Here is a 21,840-nt window from a genome sequence, read left to right on the forward strand (position 1 = left end):
TCACGTTTCAATACTGAAAAATTCAAATATGGAAAATATTTTCTAATGACTGAAAGACTTTGATGGAGTAAAATTTAAGGCTGTGGTGGTGGTTGATCGACTGACATTTGACACCGAGTAAAAATTCCACAGTCGTTCATGTAGTATTATTAGCGGTTCGGAAATCATTGTTACGCAACGCACGTGCAATACGTGCTCGGGCTTGGCTACCGATTGTCACTTGTCTGATGAATAAACGAAGTCGGAAGTTGGCAGGTTGTCTCTTGGCTATTGAATGAACACTACAATTTTGGGACGAGGATGGGATTCTACATGTGTGGTACCAAGAAGACCAATCTGTTAGTTGGTGACGAACATTTGCTCTGTGTTCATGGGACTGATAGCACTTGTTGTAGTGTGCGCTGTGCTGTTAAAAATGGCGTCCTCAACATGTGGTCGAATGGAGAAATTGTCAGTGTCTGAAAATGCCGACTGGATTGAGTACATTGAAAGATTTGATCAGTATTTCGTCGCTAACGATGTTGAAGATGCTGGGAAAAGGAAAGCGATATTGCTTACCGTAGTAGGTAAGGAAATCTACTCTCTCATTAGGACTTTAGTCTCACTGGCAAAACCTGCTGACAAGTCATATGCAGAATTGGTTGATGTCGTTAAAAACCTGACATTTCAGAATAGAAAATGAGGAAGAGGGTTGAAAACCTTTATATCACAAGATATGTTTCATCTTTTCTGTAATCATTTTATTTCAAAACAAGGGGTGTCATTTGGGTCCAGTGAGGGAGTTAGCTGAGCCTAGCTGTAACTATCATGTTTTACATAATAAATACAGTAAACTGCGATTACAACGAACTCAAAGGGACTACCAATTTTAGTTCGTTTTATATGTAGTTCGTTGTAAGCATAGATACAGTATAACTACAGCAAATAGTCGGGACCAAAAAAGTAAGTTCGTTATATCCGTCAGTTCGTTATAAGCGTGTTCGTTAGAACCGTAGTTTACTGTAATGTAACATGCAAGAACCAATCAGACTCTTCTTCTTTCAGGTGGCAATACCGACTTGATACGACTCTGGGGCAAGGACAGTCGTGTTTTTATGCAGATTCTTCACTTCAGTTTCGCCTTGGGAGGTCTTGTAGCCCCTCTGGCAACAGAACCCTTCCTAGCCCCAAAGTCCGTCCATACCACGATCACAACAGTCCCTGTCAACGAGTCCCATTTTCTTGAGTATGGATACAATACAACCAAAGCGTACGTCCAGGACAGTTTTAGATTAAATGGGACTAGTTACAACATGACGACTGCAGCTAATGAAGACGCTCCGAAATCGCAAATCCTTTTTGCTTTCATAATCACAGCAGTTCTTTTCCTTTCTGCTGCTATTCCTTTCTTCGTGGAGTTCTTTCCCCGTAAGGCTGATAAAAACCGGAAGCCGGAAGACGAGCAAGAAGTTGACCGTCATTGCATACCACCCCCTGTCTATGTGATAACTGTGGCTATGATTGGAGCTTTCTTTTTCTGTTATTGTGCGCTAGAAGAGACGTTTATGTCATTCCTGGCGGTCTTTACTGTGGAGGGGTTAGGCTGGACAAAGCCAGATGGAGCTTTGGTAACGTCTGTGTTTTGGGGAAGCTTTGCTGCCTTTCGGTTTCTTGGGATCTTTTTCATAAATATGTTGACTCCATCGTCAATGATAATTCTTTGTCTTGTAATTCTGTCAGCGAGTTTGGGTGCATTCCTGGTCTGTTCTCTCTTTGCCGTAACTATTGGAATTTGGATTTCATCAGTGGGGATTGGCCTTGCAACATCGATCGTATATCCAACGACCTTCACATGGGTCGAAGAGCATGTCATCAAGGTCACGGGTAGGGTCACGTCTGTTATTGTAATATGCGCAGCATCGGGGGGAATGGCGACACCATTGTTGCTAGGATACCTGATGGAGGAAGTGACCTATCTGTGGTTCTCGTATTTGCTGTTTTTGGTGTCGGTTATTCTGCTAATTATACATATTGTGCTGCGGTTGCACTCGGTTTTTGTGTTAAAGAAATATCACAGAGCAGCTGAGGCTGAATCACCTAATGAGCTTGCTGCACCTCAGGAAAGGGGGAAAATGTTTGAACCAAACGAACATGTACGAACGTTTGAACTCTGATATTTAACAGTATGATGACAGATATAAATATTGAAATCTTATGCCAACCACAAGTTTTTGCCAACTGATAAGGGTAGCGGGACCGACGCATGAAAATAAAATTATGATACAGGGAAGATGAAGGTGTTGGGGATGATCACATCTGTATTCTGAGCCGGAGTCATGGAAAATATAAATACAATGTAAAAAACAAATAAAACGATTATAAATTTGTTCATTCACGGACTGGTAATGTATTTTGGGGTGACGGGGCGTCATGACATTGATGTAATGGGGAACATGAGGGTAATGACAAAATGTGACGTAAACGGTTGTATTATAATACATGATCGGTCCCTTAGTGAGTTTAGTTTAATGCTGCCATTGAACAGTATATCAGTCAGGCAACACTGTACAGAGAACAGTCCCACTTTAGACAATCGGGCCACCCATGACCACTGTTCAGTGAAGACGTCCTAAACTTGCTACATGTGCTGTGGGGACAAGTCATGGCAGACGGTGGAGTGCTACCCATTTGGGCACCCGGATCGCTGAATCCAAGATATGTCACGCTCGTGATTTCTGGTTTGCCAACACAGTTTAGCGCTTGCAAACCAAGGATCATTTTCAGGTCCACGGTCGGATTATCCAGGCATCCTTAAGGAACGTAGCCAGGCAAATTGCAGTGCGTGCACCACACTGGCCCCTCGCACGTACGCCTATGACTGTATGGCCAACATAGACTACTTTCGATTGGCATCTTTGAAATGTCAAAACAGCACACGATTCAAATCAAGAAATCCCAGAAAGACAGATTTGCAACTTTCTGCAACAGACGTCTCCAGATTGTTTTCTCACATCTCTACCAATAAAACAAATCTTGTGTTTTACGGTTTTCTTTATTTACACTTGTATTTAATGTGATAGATACGCTCTGTAAAATGGTTTCAAACAGATTTGAAACACCAAAATCAAGTAACATTATAAAATTTAAAGGACACAAATCAAATACTCATTTCTGACTAAAACAGTACAAAGCAACACATATCACACAAAGTATATATATATATATTTGATTAATACATAAATACATAAACATATATATATATATATTGTTTTCATGCTGATTTGGTTGAGATGAACCCAACCAGTGGGGCACCTGATATCATCAAGACTTCATAGTCATTCAATCACATACTCATGATATACTCGGATCTGTTTTACTGAACTTGGACCATCTTCGAGGCACTCCCATCCCTCTTTGAACTCCACTGCCAACATGTAAACATGGACGAAGGAAGGAGCATCATCCCCAAGAGTTGACGCCATGTTGTGGCAAGCGGTTCAATTTTTCAAGCTCCATCACAGCACGATAGCCAATTTGGTCCCTTTTCGTCCACAGTGAATACCTGGTCACTTTGATGTCTTTGCTGCTGAATTATGCTGCTTGTTAATGCATTTGGTTCAAAGTTCATCCTGGAAGCATAGAAAGTACATCAGTGCATGCAAACTGATAAGGGTGTTCTATACATACTTCCTTGTTCGGTTCCTAACCTTTCGTCCACATCATTTTCTCGTTTAATTAAAAGGAGCGTGTTGATGGCTAATTGAGTGTCCATTAATAACACTGTTAATTGTTGATTTCAATCTTGGTACGGGAGGTGGAAGAAGTGGAGATATAGATGCTTTAGCTTCAACATCCATTGTTTTGTACCTCAATTATAGATGAAATATATACACATTTATCCCAACTTAAATTAATATTTTCCGATTGTTTGCTGCGCCATCATTTAGTATTTACTAATTACATTTAGTATTTACAGTTGGTATCCAAAAGGTCTACTTCATGTGCACAGTTGGTATCCAAAAGGTCTACTTCATGTGCACATTTGGTATCCAAAAGGTCTATTTCGTGTGCACAGTTGGTGTCAAAAGGTCTACTTCGTGTGCATAGTTGGAATCCAAAAGGTCTACTTCGTGTGCACAGTTGGAATCCAAAAGGTCTCATTCCTGCATAGTAGAAATCCGAAAGGTCTAATTCGTGTGCACAGTTGGTATGGAAAAGGTCTACTTCATGTGCACAGTTGGTATCCAAAAGGTCTTCTGTGTAGTACAATTTGAATTAAGTTTAAATTAATTCCCGAAAGAATGGCGAACCATACATTGCAACTCGCAGATGTCATGTTGTTTTCTACCAAATGAAGTCAATGTTGATCACATGACAAGTCAATATCTGAGGTCATTCACGTGCTTTGACCATACATTTCTGAGTCAGTTTTCTATCGTTACTCCAGCATTATAATATGTGTCACGTGACATGAACAATTAAATTGAAAGACTCTTTACTGAGGTATTACAGATTATATTAAGACTCACCTAATCAATTACATCATGTTTCAATACTGAAAAATTCAAATATGGAAAATATTTTCTAATGACTGAAAGACTTTGATGGAGTAAAATTTAAGACTGTGGTGGTGGTTGATTGACTGACATTTGACACCGAGTAAACATTCCACAGTCGTTCATGTAGTATTATTAGCGGTTCGGAAAACATTGTTACGCAACGCAATTGCAATACGTGCTCGGGCTTGGCTACCGACTGTCACTTGTCTGATGAATAAACGAAGTGGGAAGTTGGCAGGTAGTCTCTTGGCTATTGAAAGAACACTACAATTTTGGCGACGAGGTGCTGTTAAAAATGTCGTCCTCGACATGTGGTCGAATGGAGGAATTTTCAGTGTCTGAAAATGCAGACTGGATTAAGTACATTGAAAGATTTGATCAGTATTTCGTCGCTAACGATGTTGAAGATGCTGGGAAAAGGAAAGCGATATTGCTTACCATAGTAGGTAAGGAAACCTACTCTCTCTCATGAGGACTTTAGTCTCTCTGGCAAAACCCGCTGACAAGTCATATGCAGAATTGGTTGATGTCGTTAAAAAAACATGTGAATCCAAAACCATTAGTTATCGCTGAAAGATTCAAATTTTATCAGCAAAAACAACGCTCTGTCTCCGGATAACCGTGAATGTTGGCGCTGTGGAAAGAAAAACCACAAACGCTTTTTTGCGAGAAAAGCATATGTCATATCTGTCAGATGCAAGGACACATTAGCAGGAGGTGCCATGAGAAATCACAGGAGAAGAAGGCCCATAAACCAGAAAAACTTAAGAAAAAAATCATCCCAAGTCATGTATATGGATACAACAGTGGAACATGATATACCTGAAGGCAGTGATGAGGATGCAGACTCTTATGAGGACGCATTGAGTAATACTTTATTCACTGTAAAATATGTTGCAGGTGATAAGCCTATCTACATTCCTATGTGTATTGAAGGGACAAACATTTCATTGGAGTTGGACACTGGAGCTGGAGTAACTTTGATTTTGGAGGAGCAGTACAAGAGAGAATTTAGGCATATTCCGCTGAAAACCACCAACCTGCCTTACTCGGAAACTTATACTGCAGAAAAGTTGCCTGTTTGGGGAAAAATATAGGTGGATGTTGACTATAATGAGCAGTCTACCACTTTACCAGTATATGTGGTGACAGGAACTGGGAGTAGTTTGAGCCTTGAGAATTGGATATAGAATAGGGGGAGTAGTTTGAGCCTGATATTAAAGAATTGGATATAGAATAGGGGGAGTAGTTTGAGCCTGATATTAAAGAATCGGATATAGAATAGGGGGAGTAGTTTGAGCCTGATACTCAAGAATTGGATGTAGGACACAGGGAGTATTCTGAAAATAAATTATAGGTTAAGAAAAGTATAGTGATTTAAGAGAGGCACCTTGAGTTTATCCAAATAAGTGAAATATAAAACTGTAATAAAATAACTGGTACTAAAACATCGGACACACAATATTGGGGATCGTTCTTAACCTGACATTTTGGAATAGAAAATGAGGAAGAGGGGTGGAAAACCTTTATAATACAAGAAATGTTTCATCTTTTCTGTAATCATTTTATTTCAAAACAAGGGGACTTTTGGACCAGTAGGGGCGTTACCTGAGCAAGGAGTGTTTTGAGTCTGGCTGTGGGAGTCATGAGAGCCTAGGCCCATATGACTCTAGAGTCAAATTTAGGGAGAGTCGTTTGAGCCTACTATGCTGGAGTTCCTAGGCAGAAATTGGCTATTTCAGATACAGCTTGACTGGTATTCCATTGGCAGAATCAATACCGTGCGAGTTCACAATTACCAGAAGGACTTGGAAGAATTGTTATCAAAGTATTGAGCCCTATTTGATGGCATTTTGGGAAGCTTCATCCGTCTGTAAAACCCTGAGCAAAACCAAAGTTCTATAAACCAAGATCTGTTCCATATGCACTACAGGATAAAGTAGCTGAGGATCTGGACAGACTAGAGAAGATTGGGGTCATTAAGAAAATGGAATATTCTGAATGGGCTGCTCCATTGTACCGATACTCAAACCTTCAGGCGCTGTGAGCATATGTGGGGATTATATGCTGGCAGTGAACAGATACTTGGAGGTGTCTCAGTATCCTTTGCCTGTGCAAGAAGATTTGCTCAACCAACTGAATGGTGGGACGAAATTCACCTAATTAGACCTATCACAAGCCTATCAACAAATGTTACTTGATGATGAATCCATATGTGACTAAGAACACCCATAAGGACCTTTAATGTTATACACGATTACCCTTTGGGGTCGCATCAGCCCAGCTGTATTCCAGAATGTCATGGACCAGGTGTTACAGGGTCTGCCAGCAACTGGCGATTTCATAGATGACCTGCATGTCACTGGTACAGATAATAGTAATGTGTTTGAACGTTTGGATTCTTATGGCATCAAACTGAACAAGTCGAAGTGTACTTTCCTTCAACCATCTATGGAGTATCTTGGTTTCAGGGTGGACAGTCAAGGTATTCATCCGACGGAATCCAAGATTGAAGCAATCCGGAATGCACCGCGACCAACAAATCTGACAGAACTACAATCCTTTTTGGGGTGTGTGAACTATTACCGGAAGTTTATACCAGATATGTCCACCGTGTGTGCACCATTAAATATACTTCTGCAGAAAGGAACAAAGCTGAGCAGCTAGTTAAAAACTGTGCTTCCTGTCAACGTACAACCGGTCCTGCCTTCAACCAGACAATATCCCTTGATCTGGCCTTCCCGTCCTTATCAACGGATTCACGTTGACTTTGCTGACCCCTTTATGGGTGAGAACTTTCTTATTGTGGTGGATGCTATGTCCATATGGCCTGAAGTAGTTCAGATGAAAGCAACAACAACAACAATAAGTACCATAAATGTTTTGAGAAAGCTCTTTTTCTTCCTATGGCCTTCCTGATCAGCCAATCTCTGATAATGGACCACAGTTAACCTTTCACCAAGTCATTTCTGAAGAAAAATGGAGTTAAACATATTCTATCCTCGCCGTTCTCTTTAATAGCGACTATGCATATTTCTGCTGTCCGACCGAGCCACACCTCACAGTACAACGAAAACGACCCCTGCAGAGCTGTTCACGGGGAGGCATATTCGTACTCGACTCGAATTACTGAGACCAGATCCTGCTTCTTCAGTTCAAAGAAAAGTGTCTCCGAAAGTGGATGTAGTGAGGCATTTCGAAGTTGGCGACCCAGTCCTGGTAAGGGGCTACAGGGGTCGTACCGAACTATGGCTCAAGGGGGTTGTACTAAAAGCGTTAGGTCCTGTGACTTACAAGGTTCAGGTAGAGAACTTTGAGTGGAAGCGCCATGTTGATCAGCTGATAACTATGCCACGTACACCTGATCTATCAGTAACATCCACTACTGAGGACATAACAATCACTGATAGGTCTGAAAGTGCGCCTATGTCTGGGGATATCGAAGTGGAGAGTGTGACAAGGCCCCCAGAGACTGAAATTGTACCTGTGACAGAAACACCGACTGGAAGATATCCTGTCAGGGAGGGGAAGAAACCAGAAAGACTGGCTTGTTGAATATTAGTGTCACATTAAGTGTGTTCGTGTGTTGACAGTGGATTGAGGTATTGACCTACTGACCTACAAGTAATTTGAGAAATTATATGACTTTATTTATATTTGTTGTGTGTTGAACTTGTAGAGTGCAGTGAATCTTGATGGGCCTGGGCTGAGGACGCTAACAAATGGGGGACATGAATGCCTACGTCAGTCAAGAGGGCCTGAGGAGTTGTCTCCCTTACAACCGTGTCTGGTGGGGGAATCGAAGATATGAGAACCGCCTTCGTGAACATTCATACCATCCTTCGAGGCTGAAGGCCGAGAAGGAATGAAACAGCAAAGGTGCCGGCTCGCTCAACTGTGTTTTTTTCGCTCGCTTGGGTTTTACGAAATACATGTCTAAATCGCATTTTTATCTTTATAAGTTGTAGCATAACATGTATGTGCTTGGGTTTGTCAATCCATTGATTGGCTCCTGACTGGCGTGTCAAGATATGTGCAATTAAACAATCACCTGATTCATGCAACAGGATATTGTATATACAGTCTTCAGGGATATTGTTTTAGCTTTCTATTTCAAGTAGTTTTTATCTTTATTAGTTGTAGCATAAGATGTGGGGCGTTCAATAAGTTTTGCAAATTCAATATAAGACCAAGTCGCAGAATATCGTTTGCACTTTTATTTTTCAATATAATCTCCATTCACCTCAATACACTTATTTAATTTGTCCCTCAAGCTTTTAATACCACTTTTATAGAAATCCGCAGATTGGCCCTCTAACCATGCCCCTGTGGCAGCCTTTATGTCATCGTCGTCCTAGAAGCGTCTTCCACGTAGAGCAAATTTCAATTGCCGGAACAGGAAATAGTCACTGGGGGAATCCACATTCACATATGGCGGCCTGTGTAATTCTCGTCTTGTGAACCGGAGCGTTGTCATGCAAAAGTAGCATACCACGTGTTAACATCCCACGGCGTTTCTGGCAAATAGATTATCGCAATTATTTCCTTACATTAGCATAATACTGTCCATTGATTGTAGTTTTTGGTGGCATGTTATCAATCAATAATATGCCTCTTGCATCCCAAAATATGGTGGCAATTACCTTGCCAGCCGATGGTTGAGTTCGAAACTTCCTCGGAGGCGGAGAATTCATCACCTGTCAATAGACGAGAAAGAAATACGGCTTCATCAGCAGTATACAGATCCAGGAAGTCTCGACCACTTTCAGTTCTCTGATGGCGATCTTGAGCTCGGAGGTTTCTAGGTACCCATCTTGATACCTTGGACATACCAAGATGCTCATGAATAATGGTTACAACAGTTCCAACTGATATTTGGAATTCCCTAGAAAGTTCAGATACTTTCACTTGTCGGTCAGACAAAATTCTTCTTTCTATAGCAGCAATGGTTTCCGGTTGGGTGGCATCTGAAGGCTGCCTGACCTTGGGTCATCGTCTATGGACTCCCCCTTCCATACTGTAGAGACCAACGGCAAACTGTGGAATAGTCAGGAGCATCCTCACCCATCACTTTACACATGCGATTATGGATAATGTTTCCTTTGCATCCCTCCTTGGTAAGGAACTTTATTACGGCATTAAGCTGACACGCTGCGATATAACTGGAAAACTGTTAAAAGCAGCGTTAAACCCAACACACCCATCACTCACTCACTTGCAACAAGCAAAGTCGCCTCTCACGGCAGGCAAGGGTTGCTGAATACCAATTCTCTACCCGAATCTTCACGGGTCGACAATACATTGACAACAAATAGCACAGCAATGCCATAATCCTATATTCATGATGTGAGTTTGTAGACACACCCTGGTGTCCCCCACAGTGGTGATTGATTGACAGACTGACTCACTCATTGATTCAGTACATTTTACCATGTCCGTTGGTATAAATGTCACCTCAACACACCCCCGCAGCTCGTGATTTCTCGTCATACACTTCCCCTATAACATTCATATAACCCACAGTGTGTATTCCTACACCTGAAATGTTTATCAATCTCATAAGTTTTGTCTGCTTTAATTTATACAATTGTTTTTTATAAAACTGTAACTAGATGACACATGTCTTCGTTGTCGAATTTAATTTATAAGGATACCCAGTCAATCCTAGTCTTTAACAACCCATGCTTGCCGTAAAAGGCAACTATGCTTTCGTAGGAGGCGACTAACGGGATCGGGTTGTCAGATTCGCTGATTTGGTTGATGCATGTCATCGATCCCGATTGCGTAGATCGATGCTCATGGCATAAATCACTGGATTGTCTGGTCCAGACTCGATTAATTACAGACCGCCGTCATATAGCTGGAATATTGCTGAGTGCGGCGTTGAAAAACAAACTAAACCAAAATCACATGTACATCTGTACTTCCACACACTGACACACACACACCAACATAACGCCCACGCCATTAACACGCATGCACAACACATTACACATACAATCAAACAAAATAATGCGAGATGGTTATACTCCATATTTTTTAATATAAGGCGAAATAAATGTCTTGGTTCTCAGACACCATCGCATCATCAAGTCTGCCGCACGTTTTGTTATTTATTGACATTTTAGAAAAAACAAAATACTCAATATTCCACGTCTCGAATACACCGCCCCGACAGTACCCGTGAAGATTCCGGGGTAGAATAGGTCTTCAGCAACCCATGCTTGTCATAAAAGGCGACTATGCTTGTCGTAAAAGGCGACTAACGGGATCGGGTGGTCAGGCTCGCTGACTTGATTGATGCATGTTATCGATCCCAATTGCGTGGATCGAAGCTCATGATGTCAATCACTGGATTGTCTGGTCCAGACTCGATTATTTACAGACCGCCGTCATATAGCTGGAATATTGATGAGTGCGGCGTTAAACTACAAACCAACCAACCAACCACCCCGACAGTGAAATACTGCAATACTAAACACAGTTACTTCCCTTTACACGCGCACTGCTTCAGGTTACACTCAGCATTATGTTGAGCCAACTGTCCACGGCAACACACTCAGACGTGTTGACTTTTAAAGTCAGTTAACTCTCATGTCTCGGGAAGATGAATCGTGACCAACTTCGTATTTTATACCGTGACAAGCTGAATAGCGACTCGTGCCCCTCTCGTGTCCATGTTTGCGACTGGGTTCCGTCTAAGCGCAAACGGGCATAGCTAAAAGAATTGTCAACACGTTGCGTAATGATTCACGAAAAGTTCCCTCATATATCGTATATATTAAATATGCTATTGAAACAATTTGAAACTAACAGTATTATATAGTACGATTGAACACTTTTAACTGTACCTTGGGTATACTTTTAATGCAAGACATATGTAAAATCAAAAATGATTCCTGAGGGATTCTTTGGCCGACGTACTTCAAGTCATACGCGCATTCTGATTGGTTTGTCGTATTTACACATTCATCGACACGTTACGGAAAGGGACGAGTGGTGACGAATGTCGCACTCGGTCACACCGGCAAACAGATAAGTTACTGCAAATTCCCGGCGTTGCGTAAGGGCAACAATGGGGTCACCTTATTGATTGCGCACACCACGGTCGTGAAGTCGCTACCTGTGTGGTTGTGTACACAGTCGTCGCCATGGACGCTTCAACTTCAGGTGTGTGACCGCGCTGATGACGTCACATGGCGGAGTGAGCAGACAGACCTTGCATGGCAAAGCTTGAAAAGGTAATGTAGCCCAATCATGACGTACATGTGTCTCCAATGATACAGGGTGGATGGATTATAGATATATGAGCCCGTCAGGATCATGCCAATACTCGAACATTAACGATCGGACCCGTAAAGATCCGGGGTAGAAAAGGTCTTCACCAACCCATGCTTGCCGTAAAAGGCGAATATGCTTGTCGTAAAAGGCGATTAACGGGATAGGGTAGTCAGGCTAGCTGAAATGGTTGATGCATGTCATTGTATCCCACTTAGATCTATGCTAACGATGTCAATCACTAGATTGTTTGGTTCAGACTCGACTATTTACAGACCGCCGTCATATAACTGGAACATTGCTGGGTGTGGCGTTAAACAACGAACAAGCAAGCAAAAAAGATCTAGTTTAAAGGTTGGTGGTCTTCCAGGCTACAGCGTATTGGGGAAGTTAGTTATACTACACCACTTCACACCACAATTGCACATTTCCAAGACGTATTTCAGTCAGTATCGTTCATTCTCAGCTTCCTGGGGAGAATACAACTCAAGCTGACTGCCAGGCACTAGAAGGACCTTTGTTGTCTCATAACCATCTCCAGGCTCGCCGACTTGGTTGATGCATGTCATCGATACCAATCACTGGATTGTCTTGTCCAAAGAGGATTATTTACGGACCACCGTCATATAGCTGGAATATTGCTGAGTGCGGTGTAAAACAACAAACCAACCAACCACAACCATCTCATCAAACCAGGCACTTATTCGCCGCTACGCAAATATATCTACCGGACGGGCGAAAAGTACAAATATATTTCGGTATTGTCTGGTTTATACTTAATATCATTCAATGAAGACAAGTTATCAGTTTTCAAGATAGAGGAATAGCAGGGAGAATCAAATGATAGAACAGAAAAGTACTTGTACAGAGTAAGGAAGAGCAAAGTGAGTGAGTGAGTGAGTGAGTGAGTGAGTGAGTGAGTGAGTGAGTGAGTGAGTGAGTGAGTGAGTGAGTGAGTGAGTGAGTGAGTGAGTGAGTGAGTGAGTGAGTGAGTGAGTGAGTGAGTGAGTGAGTGAGTGAGTGAGTGAGTGAGTGAGTGAGTGAGTGAGTGAGTGAGTGAGTGAGTGAGTGAGTGAGTGAGTGAGTGAGTGAGTGAGTGAGTGAGTGAGTGAGTGAGTGAGTGAGTGAGTGAGTGAGTGAGTGAGTGAGTGAGTGAGTGAGTGAGTGAGTGAGTGAGTGAGTGAGTGAGTGAGTGAGTGAGTGAGTGAGTGAGTGAGTGAGTGAGTGAGTGAGTGAGTGAGTGAGTGAGTGAGTGAGTGAGTGAGTGAGTGAGTGAGTGAGTGAGTGAGTGAGTGAGTGAGTGAGCCGCTTTTAGTAATAATCCATCAATATAATGGCGGGGGGGCACCAGAGATGGGCTGCACACATTGTACCCATGTGCAAAGTTTGTACACAAATCTCTTTGTTCTCATCATATGCACTGACACTGATTTAAAGCATTAACGTTTGTAAGTAAGATCTGCATTGCCAGGTACAATCATGTTATGCTTGAAGGAGACAGTGTTTAAGCAGTTTAACTGACATCAACGGTCAAGTCAGTTACACATATGTTTGTTTGTTTGTTTGTTGTTTTACGCCGTATTCAGCAATATTCCAGCTATATGACGGCGGTCTCTAAATAATCGAAATTGGACCAGACAATCCAGTGATTGACATCATGAGCATCGATCTACGCAATGAACACATGAGATACGATGTTAGTCGCCGTTAGTCGCCTCTTACGGCAAGCATGGGTTGCAGAAGACCTTCTCTACCACGGATCTTCACACACATGTAAGCGTTACGACTTGATTATGTGACCACTGGTATATTCAATGAGTGAGTGAGTGAGGCTTTACGCCGTTTTTAGCAATATTCCAGCAGTATCACGGCCGGGGACACCAGAATGGGCTTCACACATTATGCCCTTCGACGTGACGAGTGAACGCTTTACCCACTAGGCTTTATCTGCGTGAACTATGTATACATGTACCTCCTTTTATATCCAACGCCTCCGTGGTCTAGTGGTAGAGTGTCCGCCCGGAGAGTGGAACGTCCGGGGTTCGATCCCCGACCGCGTCATACCAAAAGACGTTAAAAGATGGTATTTGTTGTTACCCTGTCTGGCGCTTGGCATTAAGGGGCTAAAACAGAACTGGTCGGCTCGGAGTCAGTATACTGTGTCTTAGTGCGGTATTCATGTTAAACTGCTGCATGGTATCTCGGTGAGCTAGCACTATAAATCGGCATCAGTCCGGACTAGTACAAGCTGCCACAGACACACACACGTGCATGCACGTCGCTATATAAGTGCAATAATCTTGGACGCGACGTTAAACCCAATTTCACCTCACCTCACCTCACCTCACCTCACCTCACCTTTTATATCCGTATACAACCTCCTGTTTCAGTAATATTTAATTATTCTTGCGTTTTTCCCCTGTAACAGATGAACTACAGGGAATGGTCGAGCGCAACTCCAAAAGCCAGGAGAACAGCCATCAGGAAGATGAAGGAAGCTGGCCTGGTAGAGAAGAGACGCCTGGAGAGGGAGGGTCTCCTTCCCGACTATGACTACCCCGACCCTAAGGGAACGCAGAGATCGTCAGGACAGAAGAGGGGGCCAATCACCGTCCTCAATGACAACCCAGGCCCTTGCTACAACATCTATCCTCCTAGAAGCATTGGAGTGACTCTCTGTGGACGAGGCCTTGCCAGGAGCCAGGTCATCCTTGTGGACGGAGATGACCTCATCAACGACAACGACGGCGGAAAAGCATCACCTCTCCCCGTTGACACAGTCGCCAGACCGAGAGAGGGAAGAACAGAAGCAAATCAGGAGAGAGACCGAAAAGAAAGCGTCTATCAGAGCACACACAATGCACAAGCTCTAACGGAGACGAAACTCAAACCTGAATTCCGGGTTAAGCTTCAAACAAGGAAGTTGTACCCAGAATATGCATACTACAAGTGTGACGGACCTATCCACTCCATTACAGCACGCCAACGGCCATCTTACATACCAGAATCAGGAAGCCCTGGACCTATGTATGACACTAGGGACAGCACACGTTCACCAGCGTTTTCCTTTGGTATACGCCATCATCCACGTTGTCTTCGGGTTTCCGAAGCCGGTGTACTTGTACATCAGTGATTATCAGTAATGGGAAGAATGGAAAGCTTGGTTGTGCTCGTCGACAACGAACATTTTCTGGTCCGAGCCTAAAAGTTTTTTCCCTTTTACTTAAGCCCATCCGAGAGTGGGTTATTGAGTTGGATTTTACCCGGTTTGTTTAATAAAAGTAGCTGTGTGAATGTTGATCCTAATTTATACGTGATCGACCGTGTAGAGGTACCACGATTTATGTTATTCCAGAATGCGTCATTCCTTTCATGTACATCTTGAAGGGATTACGACATAATAAACGCCATTAAACCATCTTTGTAAGTCCATTTATGATGCGCCAAATTCCTTTCAGGTAACCCCCATAGTGCTAGATTAATATTTATGCGATCTGTGGACCAGTGTGCATTCCGTTTTCATTCTCAGCTTCCTGGGGAGTATAAAAGCCAAGCTGCCTGTGAGGCGCCATAAAGTTAAATCACGCTACCATCACATCCTCCCGGGTACCCATTCACTGATGGGTGACCGGCTGCATATGGCGAGCAGGGAGACACTACATGTGCTTCAGTGTGGGTTACGGCCAAATAATAAATCCTGAGTTTGTGCAAAACCTGGGCATCCACTGACAATGTGTTGGACAGTCTCATTAAGTTCATTGCATAATCTACATTTCAAATTTACATTTTTATACAAAACCACACATTGACGGTTTCGAGTGGGAAGTGACTGGTCCTGGGCAGCAAGCAGAAATCCTTCTGTTTCATTTTCGGGCCAACCGACTTCATCCAAGCAAAGGACTCTCCAGTGTTGCAGATCCTCTCAACACACTGCACATAAATTTCATTCTGGGCCGATTTGGCACTTCGCTTGGTTGACTCTCATTTCTGTACCGTCCAGATGTAGAGAACCATCAACAAAATCAACAATGACATTGAAATTATGTCCCGCATATTTGGCTCGTTTACGAAAACTGTGGAATGCCTTGTTTTCATTATGGGTTTTGACATGCTTACAAGAGCATCATCAGACAAATAAATGTTTGTTAATGAAACCACGCCCTCCCATTGTAATCGGTAAACATAAGCGCTTGGCGGAAGAGCGAGGGTGGTGGGATATATGGTCAGACATGTTTTTTCGTGTGAGGGTGTCAATACCCTGAATTTCTTGTTTCGTCCAAACAACAACACCAAAAGAAAGGACGGGTACAGAATCGGTATTTTCTTAAGTCTACATTTGTACTCAGCCCGATGATTTTCTTTGATATGGGCATTCTGGAGTCTGTCCGTAACCTGCATACCTGCATCTAAGTACTATTGGCCTGAGCTTCCACGTGATGATCATTGACTCCTCCCCTAAATAAACTGACTGATCCTCCCTCTACTACCTTGCCACGTTTCAGATGAAGAATGTTACATTTGGAGAGTCAAAGGACATACCAGAAAAGGACTCGACAATGAAAATCTGATTTTTAGTGTGGATCGTCCATTGTCATCGAGTTCAAGTTCATCCATGTGAAGGAGGTGAGTAAGGGGTTTCGGGGTCTATGGTGTGGAGATCCAAGATCTCTTTGCTAAGCAAAAAGCTTAAAGGATTTAGTGACAAGCGGAAAAGCAAAGGACTTAAAGAATCGCCCTGCAATATTGCTTTTCTGTTAGAAATGGGTTCCGAAGTCACCACCTGCCCATGCTAATACATCTCAAGTTGAGTTGACCAGCAATTCATTAAAGACTTGAGTAAAACAAATAGTCGCTCGAGGAGGTCAATACATTCCCAGTGACTTCAAAATCCATACGCGAGGTACAGAATCATTAGCTTACCGATTGCGGGGTACCGAACCTAAGGAACAGAGAACAATGTTGAGTCGGAACAAGGGCGTAGAACATACGCACAAGCACAAGTGAACATTGCCTTTGATTTTTATGAATTCAAAACCTGACTCTATTTTAACCAGTGTTGCCATACTTATATCAATACCAGCAGTCAAGTCGAAGCGAATGTGGCACAATGGATATAGTTTGAAAATATCTAATTTGTTTTTATAGATATTGACTTTCATATCTTAAGTAGCCTACATCTTGAAATAATCTTTGTCTTCAGAAAAAATACTCCGATTCAATACCTCTCTCCGCCAGGGTGGCCGAGTCGTCTAAGGCGCCGCGATTCGCTGTGCAGAGTTGCGTCCCTTGGGCACGCCAGAAACCTATGATTGTGCCATGATTATGCTTCTAGGTTTGTGAGCTCCATAACCGTGCTCGTGTGTTTCACCGAAGTGGTAAACGTCTGAGACCTGCATCACTTCGGGCTTTCCTCCCACATTAAGCTGACACGCCGCGATATAACTGGAATACTGTTAAAAGCGGCGTTACACCCAACTCACTCACTCACTCACTCTGCGCCAGGATTTGACACACCCTCCACAGGATTGTCTCGCCCACAATCACTCTCAACACAATGTGCGTGGGCAGCAATGAGAAACAATTTGAAACATTGGTCTTAAAATATATATTAGTTTATAAAGTTCGCCCCCCGTGTATCAGGGGCTCGTCCTTGTAGCATTTGGTGTTACGTAACTGACGCAGGTTAATTTGCATATCACGTGACAGGACCTTTCTCTTGGTTGTGAACAAGCCCGCTTATTGTCAAATCAGGACAGACTGGCCTAATGTAAGCCCTTTGGTGATCTTTAGATATTGTTTTGAATAATTATGTAGATATGCTGCTACAACTGCGACAGTGGGGTGCACGACAATATATCTTTACACATTAAAGTGGCCGGTTAGCTCTGTATGGCTTCGATGACTTGCTTGTTGCTTGCTTGTTCGTTGTTGAACGCTGCAATATTCCAGCTATATAACGGTGGTCTGTAAATAATCGAGTCTGGACCAGACAACCCAGTGATTGACATCATGAGCATCGATCCACCCAATTGGGATCGATGACATGCATCAACCAATCAGCGAGCCTGACCACCTGATTCCGTTAGTCGCCTCTTACGACAAGCATAGTCGCCTTTTACGGCAAGCATGGGTTGCTGAAGACCTATTCTACCCCGGATCTTCACGGGTCGCTTCGATGACAGAACGTGAAGAAATACAACCACTGTAAACAAAGGAGAACTTCTTCATTTGCTCAATTAAAGATAACCATTCTATGACATATGTTTATTAAATTGTAGACTTGAAACAGATGAAACATGCAATATCTTGAATGGACTGTATGAGATGTGATGGATCGTTACTTGGCGCTGGCCTGTTGCAGAGGTACTAGGCTGGCTGCATGGAGAGTGAGGAAAGTTAGTACATACAGTCACCCAACCCTCATAGGTAATAATATCTGCTTCTTTTGTTCCACAGTGCCTTTAGGGAAACCTTTATGTAGATTAGATGTTGTTTGTTGTTTCATGCCGCACTCCAGCTATATGACGGTGGTCTGTAAATAATCGAGCCTGGACCAGTCAAGCCAGTGATTGACACCATGAGCATCGATCAACGCAATTGGGATACGATGACAGCCATCACCCAACTCAGCAAGCCTGACCACCCGTCCCCGTTAGTCGCCTCTTACGACAAGCATGGGTTGATGAAGACCACCTCTGACCCGGATCCTGAGCTCTGGCCAGTGTTGCTTTGCTCATACCGTCCACAGTAATATTCTTAATCAACACTGTTCCTGACACAAAAGGGGCGGTCGGGTAGCCTAGTGGTTAAAGCGTTCGCTCGTCACGCCGAAGACCCGGGTTCGATTCCCGACATGGGTACAATGTGTGAAGCCCATTTCTGGTGTCCCCCGCCGTGATATTGCTGGAATATTGCTAAAAGCGGCGTAAAACCATACTCACTCACTCACTCCTGACACAAAACATTTTCCTGTCTCTGTCCTTCAATCCTTTATATACGTCTCCATTTCGTGTTCGTGTCTCTCAACGTGGGCGTGGCCATCCAATTCGTGTCCCTCCAAGTGGGCGTCGCCATTCAGCACTTTCCCCTTCAAGTGGGTGTGGCCATTCAGCACGTGTCCCGCAAAGTAGGTGTAGTCATCCACGCGTGCGAAGCTGTACGTTGTGTGTGAACAAGCTGTCTGAGACACGCCCAATGTTTTCACTTCCTCTTCTTCCGCCTGTTTCCTTTTTTGGCGTCGGTGGAGGAGAAGAACAAACATATCCAACTCCCCCGAAAGGATGAAAGTGGACCCAGCTAAGTAGAACGATGCATTGTAATTCGTGGTAGAGTCAAATAACCAGCCTGTGAAAGGGAGAACAGGTAACACTTATTACCTTGACCCACTGATACAACGTTATCTTTGAGGCATGCTATTCCTACATGTGCGTCATCGTGTTCCCTTTGGTTGGTTGGCTGGTTTGTTGTTTAACGCCGCACTCAGCAATATTCCAGCTGTATGACGGCGGTCTGTAAATAATCGAGTCTGGACCAGACAATCCAGTGATTAATATCATGAGCATCAATCCTTGCAATTGGGATGGATGAGATGTATCAACAAAGTCAGCGAGTCTGACCACCTGATCCCGTTAGTCGCCTTTTACAAGCATAGTCGACTTTTACGGCAAGCATGGGTGTCCCCTTTGACTGACAGGAAGGTTAAATTTGTTTCATCAATATTCATATCATAAATATACTGATCTGATAGTGTATGCGACATCATTCTTCACGGACGAAATTTAAATTATTTTCAACATGCTAACCACAAACTTAAAATATTGTCTGCTGTAACACATTAAATTATTTTAGGTTTCTCAGCGCCATATCTGGGTTGTACCAAAGTTGTAAATGTCTAAGATTTTTATCACTTCCATCTTTCCTCCTACGATGATCTTGACACGATGAATGAGTGAGTTGGGTTTAACGCCGCTTTTAACATTATTGCAGTTATATCACGGCGTGTCAGCTTAATGTGGGAGGAAAGCCCGAAGTGATGTAGGTCTCAGACGTTTACCACTTTGGTGACTCCCACGAGCACGGGTATGGTGCTGACAAACCTTAAAAAATAATCGGGGCGAACCGGGATTCGAACCCACAATCATCGCTTTCTGGCTTGCCCAAGGGACGCAACTCTGCACAGCGAATCGCGGCGCCTTAGACGACTGGGCCACCCGTGCCACCCTTGACACGATGATATAACTGAATTTATAGTTTACAATCCCCTTGAGTAAATGGGGAAGGCTACCAGAAAAGGGGTCACCTGGTCGGTGATTAACTTAAGAGTGGATTCATAAACTACAATGTCATCCCTCCCTCATTCACTCATACAGCAACAAAACAATAATCATTTAATTATTGATATCTCCTAAACGGTGATCGTCCATGTGGTCCCTTTCCTGGTAGCAATCCTCAAATGTGTCACCTGCAATGGGAGACGCTACCATACAAATTACGCCAGACAAGACGGAGCCCAGTCCTATGGCGTCACCGGTGCGCTGTAAGCCGACCAGTGTAGAGTGGATGGTAGGGATAAAGCCAGCGTACACACCTGCGACAGTCGTAAACAATATTGGCGAATGTCGTAAACGTTATTATTACATTCTAATTTCATGTCGTGAGATAAATTATCCAATTGGATTTGTGATGTATAACGCCGACACTATTCCAGCTTTGGGATGGCGGACAAACCAGTGATTGATGTCATGCGCGAGGTCCCACGGTGCACGATAACATGTATTCAACCAAGCCACTGAGCACCCGACCATTCAGAAGCCTCTTACGACAAGCATAGAGTGCTGGGGTTCAGATTCAACTCCGAACCGCCAAGGGGGCATCCTATTCCAAAGCAAACGTACGACTTGACAGGAAGAATTGAGTTGAGCGTCACAAAAGCGTCACTTCAACGTCACTTAAGCGTTACTTAATCGCCACTAAAACGTCACCTAAGCGTCGCAAAAGCGTCACAAAAGCGTCACGTAAGCGAACAATAACGTGAATCGAGGATTCACGCCGCCGACTATGGTGCTTGGTCTGCACAAAATATTTATTTGTAAACGAAGAGGTTGTCGGATCTTTCCCCATTGGGATTCATTTATTATTGACACGAAAGCATTGGGAACACCATCATCCCTTATAAGTAAATGAGGGTCGGTAGAGTAGTCCAGTGGTTCAAACGTTCGCTCCCGATCGTCACGCCGAAGGCCCGCGTTTGGTTCTGCACATGAATACAATGTATGAAGTCTATATGTGGTGTCCCACCGCTGTGGTATTGCTGGTATGTTGGTGAAATCGGTGTGTAACAATACTCACTCGCTTAAGTAACTAAAATATACACATGTTGAGATGTAAAGTAAGAAGAGGTTATAAATTTGTATACGACAGCTGTTAACAGGAAAATCTATGCTAACTATTCTTAGCATTGTAAGTTATGCGGAACGTATGGTCGACCTCCCTATGCACACGCCTTGTATTACCGAGTAACCAGCCAGGGTATAGAACTCTGTGAGACGTGGGCTGACGACAGTAGCGACACCACACACCATCAGAGACACGCCGTGCAGGAGGATGGTGTTTACGCAAGGGAGGTCACTCACCCACCCCAGGAAAATCCGGCCGACGATGTTTTGGACGCACATGATGGAGATGAGATAGGCCGTCATGTACTGTAATATGGAGGGTAGATGTATGTGACACAGAGGGAGATATATGTAATATAGAGGGTAGATATATATAGAGAGAGGGTAGATGTATGTTATATAGAAGGTAAATGTATGTAATATAGGGGTGGATGTATATACAGAGAGGTAAGATGTATGTAATATAGAGGGTAGATATATGTAATATAGAGGGTAGATGTATGTATTATAGAGGGTGGATGTATGTAATATAGAGGGTGGATGTATGTTATATAGAGGGTAAATGTATGCAATATAGAGGGTAAATGTATGTAATACAGAGGGTAGATGTATGTAATATAGAGGGTAGA

The 21,840-nt window shown here is 43.2% G+C and overlaps 2 protein-coding genes across 2 annotated transcripts; both read left to right on the forward strand.

Annotated features, from left to right (window-relative positions):
- Positions 1 to 415: 415 nt before the first annotated feature.
- Positions 416 to 2,939, forward strand: LOC125372752 (sodium-dependent glucose transporter 1B-like). Its single transcript, XM_048383326.1, has 2 exons — positions 416 to 566; positions 1,045 to 2,939. The coding sequence occupies exons 1-2, from the start codon at positions 416 to 418 to the stop codon at positions 2,151 to 2,153; spliced, it is 1,260 nt and encodes a 419-aa protein (XP_048239283.1). The 3' UTR covers positions 2,154 to 2,939.
- Positions 2,940 to 11,530: 8,591 nt separating this feature from the next.
- LOC124151259 lies at positions 11,531 to 15,236 on the forward strand. Its single transcript, XM_046523643.2, has 2 exons — positions 11,531 to 11,779; positions 14,245 to 15,236. Exons 1-2 carry the CDS (start codon positions 11,762 to 11,764, stop codon positions 14,947 to 14,949), a joined length of 723 nt encoding a protein of 240 aa, XP_046379599.2. The 5' UTR covers positions 11,531 to 11,761; the 3' UTR covers positions 14,950 to 15,236.
- The last annotated feature ends 6,604 nt before the right edge of the window (positions 15,237 to 21,840 follow it).

Source organism: Haliotis rufescens, unplaced genomic scaffold (assembly GCF_023055435.1).
Source record: "Haliotis rufescens isolate VD_foot unplaced genomic scaffold, xgHalRufe1.0.p SCAF_47, whole genome shotgun sequence".
Taxonomy (NCBI): domain Eukaryota; kingdom Metazoa; phylum Mollusca; class Gastropoda; order Lepetellida; family Haliotidae; genus Haliotis; species Haliotis rufescens.

Coding starts and splice junctions, on each gene's coding strand:
- LOC125372752 (XM_048383326.1), top strand. CDS start 416: ATGGCGTCCTCAACATGTGGTCGAATGGAGAAATTGTCAGTGTCTGAA. Junction 567..1,044: donor GATATTGCTTACCGTAGTAG/GTAAGGAAATCT, acceptor TTCTTCTTTCAG/GTGGCAATACCGACTTGATA.